This window comes from Solenopsis invicta, chromosome 4 (assembly GCF_016802725.1).
Source record: "Solenopsis invicta isolate M01_SB chromosome 4, UNIL_Sinv_3.0, whole genome shotgun sequence".
Lineage (NCBI taxonomy): Eukaryota > Metazoa > Arthropoda > Insecta > Hymenoptera > Formicidae > Solenopsis > Solenopsis invicta.
In genome coordinates, this window is record NC_052667.1 from 12,927,348 (window position 1) to 12,946,856 (window position 19,509).

The window sequence follows — 19,509 nt, forward strand, 5'->3', positions numbered from 1 at the left end:
CAGTTTCTAGAGTTGTGTGGAATGAAACAGTTGACGTAACTCAATGAGGTGAAAAGCGCGTGAAAGTTTAAATTTTTCCCTTCAAAATGCGATTTTGCAGAACTTGATACGATAATTTTTCGCTAAGTTATGCCAATTTGAAGTAAAGGTGTTTTTTACGAGATAATAATGAATTATGAATTGCAATGTCGCCGTTATCAATGCAAATCACTACAATTGTGTCCAAGACATGTTAGTTTGAAAACATATCCGTGTGTGTGTGCGTGCGTGCGTGCGTGCGTGCGTGCGTGCGTGCGTGCGTGCGTGCGTGCGTGCGTGCGTGCGTGCGTGCGTGCGTGCGTGCGTGCGTGCGTGCGTGCGTGCGTGCGTGCGTGCGTGCGTGCGTGCGTGCGTGCGTGCGTGCGTGCGTGCGTGCGTGCGTGCGTGCGTGCGTGCGTGCGTGCGTGCGTGCGTGCGTGCGTGCGTGCGTGCGTGCGTGCGTGCGTGCGTGCGTGCGTGCGTGCGTGCGTGCGTGCGTGCGTGCGTGCGTGCGTGCGTGCGTGCGTGCGTGCGTGCGTGCGTGCGTGCGTGTGCGTGCGTGCGTGCGTGCGTGCGTGCGTGCGTGCGTGCGTGCGTGCGTGCGTGCGTGCGTGCGTGCGTGCGTGCGTGCGTGCGTGCGTGCGTGCGTGTCTGTGTTTGTATTTGCATACCACATAGATAAAGACTCGGTGGTTTGTCAATTCCACAGTATCTAAAGATTCCAAACCCTCCTTGTGTTATATGTGTGTGCGTGCGCACACATGTGTATTAATGATGAGTATGACCTCTTCGTGCGCGTATTACTTCATTCATGTGATAAAGCATACTTCTTATTAGTCCTTTAATTTCATCTTGTCTTATCGTATTTCACTCATTTTCAAAAATTCTTTGAAGTTCTTGCAGTGTTTGAAGAGCAAGTACGTGATTTCGTACTTTCCTATCAAGGTTGTCCCATAAGTGTTCTATGGGATTTAAATCTGGATTATTTGCTGGCCAATCGAGTCGGTTTATGCCAACTTCATCCAAGAAATCAAGCACTCTTCTCGCAATGTGTGGTCGAGCATTGTCTTGCATAAACAAGAAATTATCTCCAATGAAAGGTGCGTACGGAACAACGTATGGAATGAGTACTTCTTCTACGTCTCCTACATCTGCGTTCATGCTTCTGTCAAAGAATAGAAATCTGTATGAACATTCGCTGAAATTCCTGCCCAAATCATTACACCGCCTCCATTGTAGCTACGCTTCTGACTTACAGTGCAATCTGCAATACGTTCTCCACTGCGACAAATTTGTTCTCGTCCATCTAGAGAATAAAGACAACTAGAGAATAAAGACAAATAAAACAACTTTCATCACTAAAGAGTACTTTGTTTCAGTCTGCGTAAATCCAGTCTCTATGCTCATGTGCAAAATTGAGTCGAGCTACACGATGACGACGTGTAAGTAAAGGTACAGTCACTAGTTTACGCAAAAGCAGATTTTGTTCCTCTAATTTTCTCCAAACAGTGTTAACGGATACATTCGTGTTGCGACATCCCTTAAGTTATTTCGAATTTGGACAGCTGTTCAAAGTCTATCTTTTAATGAATTTAAAACAATGAATCGATTATCATTGTCTATGGTGCATTGAGGTCGTCCCAAACCAAATTTTCTCTGGAAAGAATTGGTGTCTAAGCGTAAGCACGTTACATAGTTGACACTGACAAATCAAGTGCTTCAGCAACATACCTTCGACTTCTGTCATCTTCAATTAAAGCAACAACTTGGACAGCTTTTTTAGGATTCATTGTCGTCATAATTAATCAGTAATTTGAAGGCGAAAAAATTAATTATTAGGAGTACAAATTGAAAACCGCCGTTTTCCAGTAGATGGCGCCAGCGGTAAATGCTGGCGCCAAACGTTAGATCAAAAATTTTAAATGTAAGGTTGGGCATCTGGCAACAATTCCTTATCATTGCAGTTGTGAATTTTTATCGGCGTTATATATTTTTTTGTGATCGAAAATGTCAAAATTCGTGCCCAATAAGCGTCATTTGCGGGAAGTTTTGCTTTTTACCTTCAATTCGAAAAAATCTGCGGCTGGGGCGCGTCGAATGATTGTAAAAACTTATGGTGAGGCTTCCATTACTGAAAGAACGTGTCGAGAATGGTTCCAACGTTTCAAAAATGGTGATTTCGGCGTAGAAGACAAAGAGCGTCCCGGACAGGTGAAAAAGTTTGAAGACGCACAATTGGAAACATTACTGAATGAAGATTCATCTCAAACGCAACAGGAGCTTGCAGATTCATTGGGCGTGACTCAACAAGCTATTTCACATCGTTTGAAAACCATGGGAATGATCCAAAAGCATGGACACTGGGTGCCATACGAATTAAAGCCGAGAGACGTCGAACGGCGTTTTTTCGCGTGCGAACAGCTGCTCCAACGGCAAAAACGGAAGGGTTTTCTGCATCGTATTGTAACCGGCGATGAAAAGTGGATCCATTATGATAATCCAAAGCAAAAAAAATCGTGGGGCTACCGCGGCCATGCATCAACATCGACGGCCAAGCCAAACATCCATGGCTCGAAGCTCATGCTGTGTATTTGGTGGGACCAGCTCGGCGTGATTTATTATGAGATGTTGCAACCGGGTGAAACCATCACAGGAGCTCGCTACCGAACACAACTAATGCGTTTGAGCCGAGCATTGCAGGAAAAACGGCCACAATACGAGCAAAGACACGAAAAAGTAATGTTGCTGCACGACAACGCTCGGCCACATGTTGCTCAGGTCGTTAAAACCTATCTGGAAACATTGAAATGGGACGTCTTACCTCATCCGCCGTATTCTCCTGACATAGCCCCTTCAGATTACCACTTGTTCCGATCAATGGCCTGGCTGAGCAGCACTTCCATTATTACGAAGAGGCCAAAAACTGGGTCGATTCGTGGATCGCCGCAAAAGACGAGCAGTTTTTTCGACGCGGGATTCGTATGCTGCCCGAAAGGTGGGAGAAAGTAATGGCCAGTACAATACTTTCAAGAATAAGTATGTAACCACTACAACGATGGACAATACTTTCAAAAATAAGTATGTAACCATTTTTCAACAATCAATCCTCAAATTTTGACAAAAAACGGCGGTTTTCAATTTGTACTCCTAATATAATTTGAATTAAAGTCGCACAAAACGTCTCGAAAGAAAAATATCAAGGGAAAATTTTCCCAAGACAGCACAAGTTTATGAAGATTTCCTTTAAAGATTTTGGCACAGTCAAAAATCTGCTAGATTTTTCGCAGATGCATTAAATACATTTATAGCATTATATGCAAATTTTTCTTACGAGAAAACTTTTTTGCACGGCTCTCTGTCGGCGATGTCCCGAACAACCGCTTGAGACAGTATCTGAACACAGTGTAATACGAATTCGACACCGCCGACAGAGGAGTTAACGAACCACGGGGTCCTTATCTTTGTGGTATTTAAATACACACACGCAGCACACACACACACACACACACACACACACACACACCACAAGGAGGGTTTGGAGTCTTTAAATAGTGTGGAATTGACGAACCACGGGGTCCTTAACCTTGTGGTATGCAAACACACACACACACACACACACACCCACCCACACGCACGCACGCACGCACGCACGCACGCACACACGGAGTGGGTGCCGTTAGAGCACAGTGCGATAGCGCACATCCCGATAGCACACATAAAATTTAAAGTAATTCCAGATAGCGCACATCCCGATAGTGCACAACAGAGAAAGGCGCGTTGTCCCGATAACGCAAAACATAAAAGGCGCATTATCCCGATAGCACACAATGAAAAAAGCTCATTATCCCAATAGCGCACATCACGTTAGCGCACATCCCGATAGCTCACATCCCGATGGCGCACATCCCGATAGCGCACATCCCGATAGCGCACATCCCGATAGCTCACATCCCAAAAGCTCACATCCCGATAGCGCACATCTCGATATGTGGCGTTCTTACACTCTTTCACTTACACTATTTATTCTTACACTTACACTTTCTACACTTGTTACTTAGCAACACACTAAACATCTTTTGTTAAAAACATTTACTTCTTTATTTATATTGTCTGTCAAGGAATGAACACGTTTATAATAAATATCTTTCAATCTCGAATAAAACTAGTGATTTATACATTAAGTCGCTACATTTTTGGTGACCCCGACGTGATCACGGTGTGAGCTGAAATATCTCTTGACGCGGGAAGTTTGATTTCCGAAGTGCCATTTGGTGTCTACAAGAATCTTCGAATTTTGATTTCTGGATCGTCTTGGTTCTTCTCTGGAAGCATCAGTTTAATAAAATGCCTGTGGACAGAACTCCTGTTAAATCTGAGTCAACTCCGTCAACTTCTACTACTTCAGCGTCAACCGTAAGCCTACAAGAACAGGTCGGAACAGAGATTTTAAATTTATCTTCTGGTTTTGAACATCAGTCATCGGGTGAGTCCACTCAGATCCATTCGAATGAATTTCGCCTTTTGAAACTTCCAACCTTTTGGCATAAACAACCTAAGCTGTGGTTTGCTCAGATTGAGAGTGAATTTACTGTATACCGTATCCGTTCTGAGGATATTAAATATAGTTCAGTTATTCGTCATCTTGATGAACAAGCGTTAGTCGCGATTTCGGAGATTGTTGAAAATCCGCCTGAAATTGATAAATATAATCAGTTAAAGAAAGCACTCATTCATCGTTTCACGGATTCTGAAGAAAAACGTTTGAGACAATTATTAGCTGGTATTGAGTTAAATGACAAGAAGCCTTCAGAACTTTTACGTGAAATCCGTCAATTATCTGGTGGTTCTTTAGCAGATAACATTTTACATTCGATTTGGCTACAACGTTTACCATATAAAGTTCAAGCGACTCTTGCAGTGGTTGAAAACGTACCTTTAGTCAAGCTCTCGGAACTCGCGGATAAAATAGTTGAACGTGATACTGGTTTTCAAGTCGCGGAAGTTAATACGCAATCAACCTCTAAACAATCTGATTTTGCTGATTTGGAACAAAGAATCGCTGCGCTTGAAGTATCTCATCGTCGTGGCAGATCTTTTAGCCGATCTAGAAGCAGATCAAAATTCAGATCAAATTCACGAAATAAAAGATCTAATTCTAAAGATCAGTCAATTTGTTTTTATCACAAAAAATTTGGTAATAAGGCAAAGAGATGTACCATTCCTTGCTTGATGTCAAAAACTCTTACCGACTCTCAGGAAAACTAGAAGCGCCGTTGAAGATTGAGGCTGCTTACAACGGTTTACCTTGCCATCGCCTCGTTATTTTTGACAAATCAACTAATTTACATTTTCTTGTTGATACTGGTGCTGATATTTCCTTAATACCTAAGAGAGTTTTGTTTAAACCATTACCAGCTAATTTTAAACTTTTTGCTGCCAATGGTACTCAAATTCATACTTATGGTTCTAAAACTCTTTCTTTGGATCTTGGCCTCAGGAGAAATTTCCGTTGGAAATTTTGCATCGCGGATATTCAACGTCCCATTTTAGGTGCAGATTTCCTTGGATATTTTAATCTCCTAGTTGACATTAAAAACAAACGCTTGGTCGACTCTGTTACTGGCCTTAAACATTTTGGAAAGATCCAAGAAGTTTCACAATTATCCATATGTACCATGTCTCCTGACTCTCCTTATCACAGGATTTTAGCGGAATTTCCTGGACTTACTCGATTTGCTCCTCTTTCTTCGTTGAAGTCTTATGGAATTGAACATCGTATCATCACGGAAGGATCTCCTAAATTTTCAGTTCCCAGAAGACTTTCTCCGGAAAAACTCAAGTTTGCCAAGGAGGAATTCAAGTTTATGATGGAACAAGGAATTTGTAGACCTTCGAGTAGTACTTGGGCAGCCCCTTTACATATGGTTCCCAAATCGGAAAATGTTTGGAGACTTTGTGGTGATTATCGTGCATTAAATTCGGCTACTATTCCTGATCGTTACCCACTGCCTCATATTCAAGATTTTACTTCTGGGCTTTATGGTAAGAATATCTTCTTCAAGATTGACTTAGTAAAAGCGTACTATCAAGTACCCGTCGCCAAAGAGGATATTCACAAGACCGCGGTTACCACACCTTTTGGACTTTTTGAATTTTTAGTCATGCCTTTTGGTCTTCGTAACGCAGCTCAAACTTTTCAAAGATTAATGAACTCACTGCTCAGTGATTTAGATTTTGTTTTTTGCTATCTTGACGACATTCTTATAGCTTCCAAAAATGAACAAGAACATATTGCCCATTTGCGCATTATTTTTAATCGTTTATTACAAGCCGGAATGTCAATTAATGTATCCAAATGTCTTTTTGGACAAAAAGAACTTTCTTTCCTTGGATACCTAGTTTCAGATCAAGGTATTAAACCTACAACAGAAAAAGTAAAATATATTATTGATTTTCCTAAACCTAAGACAATTCATGATATGCGCAGATTTATTGGCATTATCAATTATTATCGTCGCTGTCTTAAAAATGCAGCCGAACATCAAGCTTTACTTACTGAATTTTTAAAGGATAGTCGCAAGAGAGATAGAAGAGTTATCCCTTGGAATAATGAAACTGAAAAAGCCTTTCAAAATTGTAAAGAAGAACTTCTCCGAGTTACTACTCTTTCTCATCCTGCTCCACATGTTCCTTTGATTTTAACTTGTGATGCTTCTAATTTTGCTGTTGGAGCGTCTCTAGAACAAACCATTGATAATGTTAGTAAACCTATTGCATTCTTTTCTAAAAAACTTGATCAAACTCAGAAGAATTATAGCACCTATGATCGAGAACTACTTAGTATTTATTTAGCTATTAAGCACTTTAAATATTTACTTGAAGGACGTCAACTGATTATTAGAACAGATCACAAGCCTTTAATTTATGCTTTTCGGCAGAAACTTGATAAAGCATCTCCTAGACAGATCAGACAATTGGATTTTATAGCCCAATTTTCTACTGATATTGTTTATATTTCAGGCAAGTTAAATTCTGTAGCCGATGCTCTTTCAAGAATTGAATCAGTTTCAATGCCAATTATAGTTTCTCTTGATGAGTTAGCTGATTATCAAAAAGAAGATGAAGAACTTCAAGACTTACTTTCTTCGAACTCTTCTCTTCAGTTAAGGAAACTTATTCTTTCTGGTTCAACTTCTCCTATTTATTGTGATTGTTCCTCTGAACTAATTCGTCCTTATGTGCCTAAATCTCTTCGCAAGAGGATTTTCGATGTTGTTCATGGTCTTGCTCATCCCAGTGGTAGATCAACAGCTAAACAACTTTTGCATAAATTTATTTGGCCATCTTTAAAAAAGGATGTTAAAGAATGGACTCGTACGTGTCTGCCTTGCCAACGTTCCAAGATTTCAAGACACACGAAGAATGTTCCTGTTAGAATCGCGATTCCGGATCAACGTTTTCAACATGACGGAAAACGTTTTCAACATCCGGAAAACGTTTTCAACGTTTTTCCACTTAGACTTGATTGGTCCTCTTCCATCTTGTCAAGATTTTCGTTATTGCCTCACGATTATTGATCGTTTTTCACGTTGGCCTGAAGCTATCCCTCTTAAGGAAATCTCTGCTGACACTGTTTCTACAGCTTTTTATACTCATTGGGTAGCTAGATACGGTTCTCCCTTAACCATCACCACGGATCAAGGATCGCAGTTTGAAGCATCTCTTTTCAAGGCTTTAACCAATTTGATTGGTTGTGACAGGAAAAGAACTTCGACTTATCATCCTGCTTCAAATGGCATTTTGGAAAGGTGGCATAGGACTGTCAAGACTGCCATTATGTGTCATCAGACGAAGAATTGGCTAGAGTCTCTTCCTTCAGTTCTTCTGGGTCTTCGTTCATGTTTTAAAGAAGATTTAAAAGCTTCACCTGCGGAACTACTCTATGGAACCACTCTTCGGATTCCTGGAGAATTTTTTATTGAAGAGGATTTTCCTGCGGATCCTGAAATCTTTTTAGAAAAACACAGAATTCATATGAGGAATGTTAGATCTTCACCAACCAGTCATCACATCAAGAAATCTCCTTTTGTACATAAAAATCTTTGTGATTGTACTCACGTTTGGATTCGTGATGATGCTGTCAAGAAATCTCTTCAACCTCCTTATTCTGGGCCTTTTCTTGTTGTCAAACGTATTTCTGATTATTTGTTCTCTATAAACGTTTCAGGTAATATTGTTAATGTTTCTACGGAACGGCTTAAACCAGCTTTTCTTCCTAGAGAAGATTTTTCTGCAGTTTCTACTTCCTTACCTTGCTCTTCTTCTACGGAACCTGTAACCAGTTTGGATGTTCCCGCTTCTATTTCTGTTCCTGTTTCAAGACCTTTAAGAACTTACCCGGCTAAGAAGAAAGTTCATTTCGCAACGTAGTCGTCGCTTAGGAGGGAGTACTGTGGCGTTCTTACACTCTTTCACTTACACTATTTATTCTTACACTTAAACTTTCTACACTTGTTACTTAGCAACACACTAAACATCTTTTGTTAAAAACATTTACTTCTTTATTAATATATTGTCTGTCAAGGAATGAACACGTTTATAATAAATATCTTTCAATCTCGAATAAAACTAGTGATTTATACATTAAGTCGCTACAGATAGCACGCGACTATGTCCTCTATCGGGAAAAAGACGCGTATGTTCCCCTTAGCACACATATAATACTATGTAACGTGTACCGTACACATGTGATTCATTATAATGTATTAGTCTTTTTATTTACATATTTGTAATCGAAATCTGAGACGATTTTTCCTTTAGAAAAATATTTGTCCTGAACTTAGTTGTTAAGTTATAAAAAAAAATAACTTATGTCGGATAGTAGTGGTATACAGGGGAGGCGCTACTCACTGTTATATGCGGGTGTTTCCGTGAGGCGCCTCAGATGACACAACAGAATACGGACAACACTTTCACATTTAAAGTTTCGCTTTCTCTCTTTCACTTTAATTATGCTCTATTTAACTTGTCTAATATCGGTCTCTGTCATCTGGCCGTCAAATATCAGGATGACCGTAAGATATTCAAGTACACGCTCACAGGCGCCACATATATGCGCAACATTATTGTAATGAATGTACACCCAGCGTCATTGATTCTTTAAATCGGAAAATTTTCCAAGCAGAGGAGTTACCATCTTTCTACATACTCCCAGTTCATGATTAATGTAACGACTAGAACTTATTAGTCGTTACGTTAATCATGTTCTGTAAATATTTTTAAAGATAGTGATTACTCAAATTGGAAAATTTTTCGAGGGACAGAATCAATCATGCTGGGTGTACGCTCGCGAATAATAAAATTTAAGGCAAATAGGATCGCTTAAATATCATTTGCAAGTTAAAAATACCACACTTCAAACGCACAAAAAGGGAAGGAAGGAGTGAGAGAGAGTGAGAGGGTGCATTTGAACAAGTTTGTGCACGTTTACTCGCGCACATACCGATAGTGAACATCCCGATAACGCACATCCCGATAGCGCACATCCCGATAGCGCACATTCCGATAGCGCACATCCCGATAGCGCACATCTCGATAGCGCACATCCCGATAGCACACATCCTGATATGTTTTTCCTAATTAAGCATTACATTAGAAAAATATTTAAGAAGTAAATATGTTTACAAACATTTATAAAAATTTTTTCAAAAAAAAATATTTAAAATTATTAAAGTTGTTAGTAAAGTATACTGTCTATATGCATTTGTTAACGCTTCTGATTTAAAAAGAGAAATAAAATAAAACAATTATTTCATTTTTAATGTCTTTTCAAAAATTAAAAACGAAACTTATTTTTGCCCAAGAAAAAAAAAGAAAAAGGAGAAAAATAATTGTGCTAATATATTATATAATAATGTTCAAAAAAAACAAATATTTACATTAAACGTGTTTTACATATACAGGGAGGTTCGGAAACGGACGAACGTCTCAAAAAGAGTATCCTTGAGAAAAATGTTTTAAAAATTGTAATCATTTTAAGTGAGGGACTACATAGTATTATAGTAAAATCTCAAATAACGTTGTCAAGGTCACATAAAATTCAGATCTAATTTCTCAAATAGAAACTAATTTTTCGTTGTTATTATTGTAATTTATCTCTAAAACTTTTCAAAACACTAAATTACGTAGTTTCACCAATTATTATTGCCATTCCACTTTTTAAACGTATACTAAAATATTGGAACTAAATAAAATAACGGTAGAAAACCATCTCATTACAATATATGTAGGCTCTAATAGAAGCGCAAAACGCGAATAACCCTACAATGTAAAGTAAAGAACAAAAAAATTACGATGCAGAGTAAAGGTTATACAAAATGTTTTAAAATAATTATATATTAAACATTAATATAATTAATTATACATAATTATATGTAAAGTATGTCAATATATATTAAAATATACGTAATATTTTATAAACAGTTATACCTAATTATACATGTTTTATATATATGAATAATATATACAAATTTTCTTCGGAAAACTTCTAGGAAAGAAAACAGAAAATGAAGCAATAGTAAGATATGTATTAACGGGAATAAGAACGTCTCTCTCCCAATAGCACACATCAACAGGTATGTGTGTTAACATACGCGTCTTTTCCCGATAACGCACATAATCGCGTGCTACCGGGATGTGCGCTATCGGGATGCGCGCTATCAGGGAGTGCGTTGTCGGGGAGTGCGCTGTCGGAAAGTGTGCTGTCGGGAAGTGCACTATCGGGATGCGAGCTATCGGGATGTGCGCTATCGGGATGTGCGCTATCGGGATGTGCGCTATCGGGATGTGCGCTATCGGGATGTGCGCTATCTGGATGTGAGCTATCGGGATGTGCGCTATCGGGATGTGCGCTATCGGGATGTGCGCTAACGGGATGCGCGTTACCGCGATGTTCGCTATCGGGATGTGCGCTATCGGGATGTGCGCTAACGGGATGCGCGTTACCGCGATGTTCGCTATCGGGATGTGCGCGAGTAAACGTGCACAAACTTGTTCGAAGGCACCCTCTCACTCTCTCTCACTCCTTCCGTCCCTTTTCGTGCGTTTGAAATGTGGTATTTTTAATTTGCAAATAATATTTAAACGATTATATTTGTCTTAAATTTTATTATTCGCGAGAGTGCAACCATCTTGATTGATTCTGTCCCTCGGAAAATTTTCCAATTTGAGTAGTCGCTATCTTTAAAAATATTTACAGAACATGATTAACGTAACGACTAATAAGTTCTAGTCGTTACATTAATCATGAACTGGGAGTATGTAGAAAGATGGTAACTACTCTGTTTGGAAAATTTTCCGATTTAAAGAATCAATGACACTGGGTGTACATTCATTACAATAATGTTGCGCATATATGTGGCGCCTGTGAGCGTGTACTTGAATATCTCACGGTCATCCTGGTATTTAACGGCCAGATGACAGAGACCGATATTAAACAAGTTAAATAGAGCATAATTAAAGTGAAACAGAGAAAGCGAAACTTCAAATGTGAAAATGTTGTCTGTATTCCGTTGTGTCATCTGAGTGCATCAGGTGCCTCACGGAAACACCCGCATGTGAGTTGCGCCTCCCCTGTATACCACTACTATCCGACACGTCATACGCTACTTCTTTTTATAACTTAACAACTAAGTTGAACTAAGGACAAATATTTTTCTAAAGGAAAAATCGTCTCAGAGTTCGATTACGAATATGTAAATAAAAAGACTAATACATTATAATGAATCACATTGTATACGGTACACGTTACATAGTATTATACGTGTACTAAGGGAAACATATGCGTCTTTTTCCCGATAGAGGACACAGTCGCGTGCTATCGCGATGTGCGCTATCGGGATGTGAGCTATCGGGATGTGCGCTATTGGGATGTGAGCTATCGGGATGTGCGCTATCGGCATGTGCGCTATCGGGATGTGCGCTATCGGGATGTGCGCCATCGGGATGTGAGCTATCGGGATGTGCGCTATCGGGATGATGCGCTTTTTGCATTGTGTGCTATCGGGACAATGCGCCTTTTATGTTGTGCGTTATCGGGACAACGCGCCTTTCTTTGCTGTGTGCTATCGGGATGTGCGCTATCGTATTGTGCGCTAACGGGACCTTCCCGCACACATACACGCACACCCGGATATGTTTTTAAACCAACAACATGTCTTGGACGGAATTGCAGTGATTTGCATTGGTAACGTCATTGCAATTCATAATTTATTATTATCTTGTAAAAAACAACTTCTCTTCAAATTGGCATAACTTAGCGAGAAATTATCGTATCGAGTTCCGCAAAATCGCATTTTGAAGGGAGTAATTCGAACTTTCATGCGCTTTTCACCCCATTGAGTTAGGTCAACTGCTTCACTCCACACAACTCTAGAAACTGCACGTTCTATTAATCAATTTTGCAAGTTTTCATTCTATTATCGGCTATTAGCAAATTAATCATGCCACTAAATTGGCATTAAAAGTTTTTCAAAATACTGGTTTCAAGCTTTAATTCCTTTTTTGAAACACCCCTGTATCATAATATTTCCTGTTTTACAAGCGTTTAAAGTTTGGTAATTTTTTCTTAAATTTTTAGTGTACCGCTTTTTTTGGTGGACAGTGTAGAATGTTAGGGAAGTACCAATACCCTTTAATTAGGGAACTATTGATACTCTAACATTGTATCTTTTATTGCATATTCTTGTAGCTTATTTCAAGACTTTTCCAAAACACTACAAGAATGTTTATTTTTGTTAAGTACTTTTCGAATTGTGACGCTTGAAAGTTACAGTACACTGTATCTCTCAAGCCTTACAACTCAAAAAATATTTAACGAAAATAAACTTTCTTGTATTGTTTTGGAAATGGCTTGAGATAAGTTACAAGAATATTTAATAAAAAGTAGGCAGTCCTATTTAAAAAAATAAAGGTGTCCTTTAGGTCACCTTCAAATAACTATTCAAGGTCAAATTAATAACACCATCTTATGTCTCTTTCGAAACCATGCAACTTTTGTCTAAAACATTTTTACTAAAATTGCTTCATTGAATAATTATCAGGGTGCGTTTTTAAAAATGGGACACCCTGTATTGTATTCAGGGTGTTCATTAATGGTTGTCCCAACGTTTTACCGTAGGAGCACGCATTTGTTATTTCTAATATAATAATATGTTAGAAATACATATCCGTATAAATCATGCTCCTAAAAAATGGGTACAACCATTAATGAACACTCTGTGTATATAATTTACTTTAATATCCAAGTGCAGTCTCTTATAGAATAGCCTTGACAGTGATTGCGTCACGCGAACAATAGCATTCCACAAACAAAAATCGGTGATTTGAGCATTGTCAAGGCCATGTTTGAGAGCTGCATCAGCAAATATAATTTGAATAAAGAAAATTCTGTAACTCTCGCACAGTAGGCTAGGAATTTATGAGACTTGAAATTTATATGGATTAGAATACTGCCTTTGACAAATAGATCCAGGAACAATAAAATAGATATTTTGAAAACAATTATAATATAATATAATATAATAACAAGCATAAAGTAGCGACGTTTCCCCGTAGGGGTCTGGAGTCGTTTCGGGGCCTCCCGAGGCTACGGAACGACTCCAGATACAGGAATTGGCGTTCCTGCGGTTTCCCGAGCTCGCTAGGAGTCTGCGGTCTCTCGTAGGCCGCAGATTTAGGGATCTCGGCGACCCTGGCGCCCGAGCTGACACACCGTAATCCATCACGCGCTGAAATTACGTGCGGGATGGACCGGGGACCTTGGCTTCACCGCTCGGGTCGCGAGGAGTCAATCTCTATAAAAAATCAAGGAGGCGGCGTCTGAGTGTCGTGTTTCGCGCCTCAGACGCCTTGGTGGTGCGTGAATTGTTCAGTGTACGGTGTTCGTCGCGGCGGGGGATCGGGTCGTCTTCTCCCTGCCGAATCCTGGGACGATCTCCTGGTCGGTGACTGAATCCCGCGTGTTGACCCGCTGGTTGTCGATGTCTCCGGCTAGCCCGGATACATCAACACCGGGCCCTCGGAGGAGCAACCCGTAAAACCGGCACGGCTGGCGTTTCTCCTCGGGGATGTTCCTCGTTAACGCGGGGGCATCGTCGTGGGGGGCGCTGGTTCTCGCCGAGGCCGCTGATCGTTCTGGGATCGTTCTGGGTGCCTGCTGGGATCGGGGGTCCCGGTAGCCCGACGCAGTCCATTGTCTGGCGCGCGTTGATCGTGGGTTATCCCGGGCGTCCGCTTCACCGCGTGCGCTTGGTTTTCGTTTTTATGTTTTTCCCTGGTCGGCGCGTGTAATGTTTGCGTTGTCCATTAGGTCCGCCTCGGGTCGGTGGTCCCCGAACACTGACCCGTAGTACCCCTCGGGGCGAGGGTGGGGTTCCCCTCGCGAAACAATACCCCAACTATGAACTGTATGGACAAAGAAAACGGAAACTTACCGCGCAGGGGGAGTCGGATACCCCAGGGCCGGCAAGGGGGGACTAGTGTCCCGGGTGCCCCCTTGTCGATATCAACCGACGGACTGTCGTGCGGGGTGCCCACAGGCTCCGCCGACGAACGGGATACTGTGGAGGTTAACGTTCGTGATTGTCCTGGTGCGTCGCGGGAGTCGCGTAGGGGGACGCTCCTGCTGATGCGGGAGCGCCTTGGGCCCGAGGCCCGCGACGCAATCGATCGGTTCCTCACCCTTGAGCAGCTCGAAGGAGAGCTGTCCGAGGAGGAGGATTCCGACTGGGAGGAAGGGGAGTACACGGGGGGAGGGTCCTATTCCTCCTCAGAAAGTAAAGGGGAGGCCTCCCTTAGTGAGTTAACATCGGGTAAGAGGGCCCGGTGGGCGGGAATTCTGAACAAGTCCGCCGGAGAGAATTCAGTCCTGCTGACCGACGGTCGTCGCAAGACGGGCGGCGGTCGGCAGGACACCAGCGCTATCGGGTCCGAAGGGACCCGATTCTTTGAAATGGTGGTTTTCGCGCCACCACCAACAAATAAGGAGGGATCGACGCCGATGGGGGAGGCTCGAGCGGGGAGGACCTCGCCGACCCGCCTCGTAGGAGGCGGCAGGGGCTCTCTCAGCTAGGGCGTACCCGGCGCGACGAATCGGCCTATGGCCGACCGGGTCCGGGGGGCTCCGGAAGTATGCTGCACGCGTTCCCGGAGCCCCCCAGTCATGGACCAGGGCAGGACACCCGGAGAGGTTTTAGTGGGTATGTCCCCGCCGACACGTTGCGTCGGCGGGGAAGAGCCCCACATAACCACCAGGCCTCCCCCGGGGCCTGGGGTATGCGGTAACGCATTTCCTCTCCGTTATCAAAAAAAAAAAAAAAAGGGGGGGGCTCTCTCAGCTCGGGACTGAGCCCATGGACGTGGATCGGCGTGAGGAGGAAGAGGGAGCGATGGCCGGGAACCCCCTGGAGCCGGTCATCGATTTGGATGAGGCGAAGAGTCGGGTCCGGATCCCAGATGTCCCGGGGGACGAATCCGACCTTCCGGCTCACGTTAAAAGCAGGCGCGCCCGTGGCCGACCCCGTTTGGACGGAAGTGGACCCTTCCGGTCCCCTTCCCTATTGTCCGACGGAGCGGACACGGAAGACCGGCTCCACGAGGTTCCGTTGAAGCAATTTAGGGTCCGCCGGCTCCGAGCCAACGTCATCCGGAGCTCGGAGTCGAAGGGAGAGGGAACGGGGGCGAATGATGCGCGGCCTCGGCAGCGCATCAGGATCCCCCCGACCCTGTTTACGCCGGATCAGCGGCGATACGTGGACCGCCAACTGGGAGTGATCTCCCGGAGTACGACCACCGATCTGGCCGGATTGGCTGATGGGTGGCTCCGGGAGGTCGAGGGGGCGCGGAACAAGGCCTCCACAGGTTGCCCACTGTCGGGCAACCTGTCGGGGCGAATAAAGCTGAACACCCATCTCGCCCGGGAGGTGCTCATGACGATGGTGTACCGCACCATGGGCCGTCTCGGGGCGAGAGGATGGTCAGGAGGAGGTGACGGCCGCGGCCCGGGAGGAGGAGGTTCGCTCCCTCCGGGCCGAGGTCGCCAAGCTGAGGTAGCAGCTGGGGGTAACCAAGCGCGCCCTCATGCTGCAGAGTGGCCCCTCCTCGTCCGCGGCTGCCTCACAGCCGACGAGAAGAAGAGGGTCTCCTTCCTCTCCGCCGCCCCCGTCGGTCGCCTCTGCCCCCGGCTCTTCTTCTTTCGAGGAGCGAGGGCTGGGGACGTTGGAGCGGCTGACGGCGACGGTGGAGGGCCTGGAGAGGCGCCTGGCGCGGGTGGAGACGGAGGCTGTTCCGGCCGCCGTCCCCACCGACGCCAGGGGCAAGAAGAAGAAGAAGGGGAAGGGGGAAAAGGGAGCGCGGGAGCTCCGCAGGAGGAGCTTCCCGCGCCCCCCGACGTGCCGGTGGCAGCGCCCGGCCCCGATACGCCTGCGAGCGATCGGAGCTGGGTCGAGGTCGTCGGCACCCGGAAAAGAAGGAGGGTGCACAAAGGAGGCCGTAGAGCCACCCCCCCCACTCGCCCCATGGGGGTCAGTGGCTGGGGGGTGTTCCCCCGGAATTTGGTAAAGCTTCGGGTCGACCATCGGGGGTAGAGGCATCTGACGCCCCCCCGGTAGCCGAGCCGAGAAAAAAGAAGAAAGAAGGAAAGATACAAGGTGGAGGTCCGCCGCGAAGCGAAGCGCTCGCGGCGAAGAGGATCGGAAGGCGCGTCCCCAAGTCAGCGATTCTGGGGACGACGCCTCCTACGCAGGGGTAATGCGGCGGGCCAGGGAGGCCATTGTCCTCGGGGACATTCTGCCGCAGGGGGGCAATGGGCTGCGAGTTCGCCGAGCCCAGGCCGGGGGTCTTCTCTTGGAGATCCTCGGTGAAGATAGTAGGCCAGCGGCGGAGCGGCTGGCCTCCGAGATGCGTCGCGTTGCGGGAGGCCCGGACGTGCGGATCTCTTGCCCTCTGCGAAGGGTGGGGATCCGCATCTCCGGGTTCGACAATTCTGTGACTCCGGAGGAGGTGGCCACGGTGATCGCCGACTCCGGGTCATGCTTCGTGGCGGACCTCAAAGTAGGCCGGGTAACGCGCAGTCGGCGGGGGCTGGGCTCTGTGATAGTACAGTGCCCGGTCGCCGCCGCTGCGAAGATCGCCCGGGCGGGGAATCTGGCCCTGGGCTGGGTGGCGGCTCGCATGGAGGTGCTCAAGGCACCTCCACAGCGATGCTTCCGGTGCCTGGCCCAGGGACATACGCAGCACCGGTGCCCTGGCGGTGTCGACAGGGCCCGGTGCTGCTTCAACAGCGGGGGTGAGAGGCACACCTAGGCAGAGTGCGCGAACAGATCATTCTGCCCGCAGTGTGCCTCCAAAGGCAAACCGCACAATCACCGCCCAGGCGGTGAAAAGTGCGTGCGGGTTCCCCCGGCGGTGCGACCGGGGAAGAGGACTCCCCCTCCTCCACAGCAGGAGGAGGGCGGAGACTCCGAAGAAGATCGGCCGCTGACCCCTCCGCCTCCCACCCCGCCCGGCGCTCAGGCCGTGGATGGTGGTGTGTCGGAGGGGCCAGTGGCCGACGTTGATATGGAGGAGACCCCTCCCGTGATGGAGACCTCTGTCGGTGAGGCCTTCATCACGGGAGTGATTGAGATTTCGTTGGAGTCGTCCGGAGCATCTGGACTCCGGACGAGTCCGCCGACCGAAAAGAGGTGCGAGGCGCTCGACAGTCCGAGCGCCGCGCACCTCCCCCAGGCGAAGGTGGTGCTCGAGCCCCTCCTTCTCCGGCAACGGGAGAAGCGAGTGGGACGAGACTCGAGCACCCCTCTCAAGAAGGCGTTGAGACCCCGGCGTTGACGCCTTCTCCCTCGGGGTCGCCTATCCTCGAAGGAGATAGGACCACGGAGTGACTCCCCTGGGGGGGGGGGTCATTACACGATCCTGGGCCTCGTTTCCGGCTGCCCCTGCGCTCGGGGATGCCCAGGAGACGAAGACCCTGGCTGTTGGGCCGCCCGATGAGTAGGGGTCTCCGCTCATCCGGCGTGCCGGCCACGCGAAGATAGGAGGTAGGCCCGGTCGGTTCCCTCGGGACTATTGGACCTTGGGCAGGGGGTTGGCGCGGAACGGGTAAGTTTGGCGCTCGCCTCCTGCCCTAAAGGAGCGCGGGGGGGGGGCGTGCGGTGTTTTTCACGACGCTACCCCGGGGTGGACAAGGCGGCAGCTGACGTATCTCGGCTGCCGCCCTGGCACGTTCTCTCCCAACCTGACGAACTGGCGCGTCGGGGGGCTCACGCTCCGACCCCCGGGGGAAGGTTACTGATGAAATAGCGTATTGCTGGCCGGGGCCTTCCCTCGATCTGGGGCGAGGTGGCTCGATGAGGATTTTAGTTGGTAGGCGGGTTAGGACGAGCCTGGTCGCTGAAATTACGTGGCCGGGTTAGCACCGTCCCGACTCGAGTCCAACACTACCATGGTTTAGCCAACCTGGTGTGCCATGAGCATTTCCCTCATCGTATCAAAAAAAAGTAGCGACGTTTGCTTCGCCTACGATGTAATCGTATACCTTTTGCAATTAGCCATAATGTAAACTGTAAATAGATGACGACAGACGTAAGATACTCTCGCTAAGCGAGCCCTTCGTCAGTCGTTATTATATTGTCGCTGCAATTAAGTGCAATTGATGGTTTTTGCGCGTGTAAGTGATTACCAAACAAGAAACCAGAAAAATAAAATAAATCCAGAAGAGTTGCAATACCTAAGACACTTTTTCAGATCCTATACTAATACTATTTTCCGTTCTTAATACAGCAATAACTATTCTCTATGCGAGGAGTTGTACACCACCTCACTTAGAAAACAAGAACTAGCAACCTTCTTCGCCCGTAATTGCGCATTATTAATACTAGAAGACATAATAGACGTGATTATGTGGGTAACGACCACGTATCCCTTTTGGAATGTATATTACTAATGATTAGATACCATTTTCCTTTTTCGATTAGATAGGTATTAAAAGCATTCTTCGTTATATGACTAATGATCAGATTATCCATTACTAAGGAAACTTCCATTTAGATAATCAAACTTTCGATTTTCAAAGTTTTGCTTTTGATAAAAAAATATCAATCAAAGAAATGCAACAAAAGAGGGAAATGCGTATTAGTCTTACCATATAAATAGAGGCATCAGGAACCGCAGCAGCAGTTTCTCATTATTCGTCAGAGTGAAAACTCTGTATCTTTAATTGTAAACTCTCCTCTTTGGATAATGTCTAAAAAGCAGGATGCTTCAGGCAAACTCAAAGCTAGTAATCGACTACAGAAAATCAAATGAGAAAACCATCCAAGATGCCTATCCTCTTCCAAATACTAATGAAATTTTTGATCAACTAGGCAATGCCCGTTATTTTTTCGCTTTCGACTTGGCATCGGGTTTCCATCAAATCGGCATGAGTCAAAAAGA

At 45.3% G+C, this 19,509-nt stretch overlaps 1 protein-coding gene across 1 annotated transcript; it reads left to right on the forward strand.

The window, feature by feature from the left end:
- Positions 1-4,362: 4,362 nt before the first annotated feature.
- LOC120357590 lies at positions 4,363-5,283 on the forward strand. The gene has a single exon (XM_039448422.1). The coding sequence runs from the start codon at positions 4,363-4,365 to the stop codon at positions 5,281-5,283; it is 921 nt and encodes a 306-aa protein (XP_039304356.1).
- The last annotated feature ends 14,226 nt before the right edge of the window (positions 5,284-19,509 follow it).